The following is a 1,409-nucleotide window of genomic DNA, read 5'->3' as shown; positions in this document are numbered from 1 at the left end:
GGACCGTGCCCAGCCTCAGCCATGACAGTAGTCCCCTCTATCACCCTTCCTCCTGCAGGGAGAGCCCGGCCCCCCTGGAGACCCCGGCCTCACGGTAGGTGTCAGCTAAGGGTGAAATCAGTGTCCTCCCTCCGACAATCAGAAAGCGAGGGCTGAGGGGGAGGTCAGAGGGGGAGGTCGGAGGGGGAGGTCAGAGGGGGAGGTCAGAGGGGGAGGTCAGACGCTGGGGCACAGGGTAAGGTCAGAGGGGGAGGTCAGAGGGGGAGGTCAGAGGGGGAGGTCAGACGCTGGGGCACAGGGTAAGGTCAGAGGCCAGGGGAGCAGGTCCGCAGACGGCCTCCGGGCTCCCTGCCTGGCCCGCTGACCCTCTGTGTTGCAGGAGTGTGATGTCATGACCTACGTGCGGGAGACGTGCGGGTGCTGCGGTGAGTCCCAGTCCCTGCACGGTCCCGGACGGGGGCGGCTGGGCCGGGACACTGTGTCCTGGGGTCTCTAATTTAAAGATCCAGGGGTTGGGTCGTTGTGTGGGTCCCGCTCTCCCCCTTTTGCCCTCCCCCTTTCGTCCCCCACTTCCCACCTTGCACCTGGCTGGTGGCCCTGGGGCCGAGGGCGTGCCGGGGGGACTGGGGACGGGGGCGTGCCCAGGGAACCGGGGCGTGCCCGGGGGCGTGTCCGGCAGGTCGGCACACGCAGCCATCAGCCCTCTGCCCTCCGCAGACTGCGAGAAGCGGTGTGGTGCCCTGGACGTGGTGTTCGTCATTGACAGCTCTGAGAGCATCGGCTACACCAACTTCACGCTGGAGAAGAACTTTGTCATCAACGTGGTCAACAGGCTGGGGGCCATCGCCAAGGACCCCAAGTCCGAGACGGGTCAGCTGCGCCTGCGGGGGTGGGGTGGGAGGCCAGCGGCGGGCGCCCCGAGGTCCAGTTCTGGGAGACGGGCGGCCAGAGGAACAGGACATTCGAAGGCGCACGTTAGCTTGGCCGAGGGTCCCGGGGCCCCGCCAGGGGTGGCGACGGGCATGGCGACGGGCATGGGGCCGGCCCCTCACCTCACGCCTGGCCGCTGCAGGGACCCGTGTGGGCGTCGTGCAGTACAGCCACGAGGGCACTTTCGAGGCCATACAGCTGGACGACGAGCGCATCGACTCGCTGTCCAGCTTCAAGGAGGCCGTGAAGAACCTCGAGTGGATCGCAGGCGGCACCTGGACGCCCTCGGCCCTCAAGTTCGCCTACAACCAGCTCATCAAGGAGAGCCGGCGCCAGAAGACCCGTGTGTTCGCGGTGGTCATCACGGACGGCCGCCACGACCCCCGGGACGACGACCTGAACCTGCGGGCGCTGTGCAACCACGACGTCACGGTGACCGCCATCGGCATCGGCGACATGTTCCACGAGAAGCACGAGAG

The 1,409-nt window shown here is 67.6% G+C and overlaps 1 protein-coding gene across 1 annotated transcript in view; it reads left to right on the top strand.

The window, feature by feature from the left end:
* The window catches only part of COL6A2 (collagen type VI alpha 2 chain), a 14,664-nt gene that overhangs the window by 9,981 nt on the left and 3,274 nt on the right, over positions 1-1,409 (top strand). The window contains exons 9-12 of the mRNA XM_023525813.1: positions 59-94; positions 380-425; positions 718-870; positions 1,073-1,409. Of these exons, the coding sequence (XP_023381581.1) occupies positions 59-94; positions 380-425; positions 718-870; positions 1,073-1,409 (572 nt within the window). The remainder of the gene's footprint in view (positions 1-58; positions 95-379; positions 426-717; positions 871-1,072) is intronic.

This window comes from Pteropus vampyrus, unplaced genomic scaffold (assembly GCF_000151845.1).
Source record: "Pteropus vampyrus isolate Shadow unplaced genomic scaffold, Pvam_2.0 Scaffold632, whole genome shotgun sequence".
NCBI lineage: Eukaryota > Metazoa > Chordata > Mammalia > Chiroptera > Pteropodidae > Pteropus > Pteropus vampyrus.
Note: the sequence above shows the minus strand (reverse complement) of the source record. Positions and strands in the feature narration are given on the sequence as shown.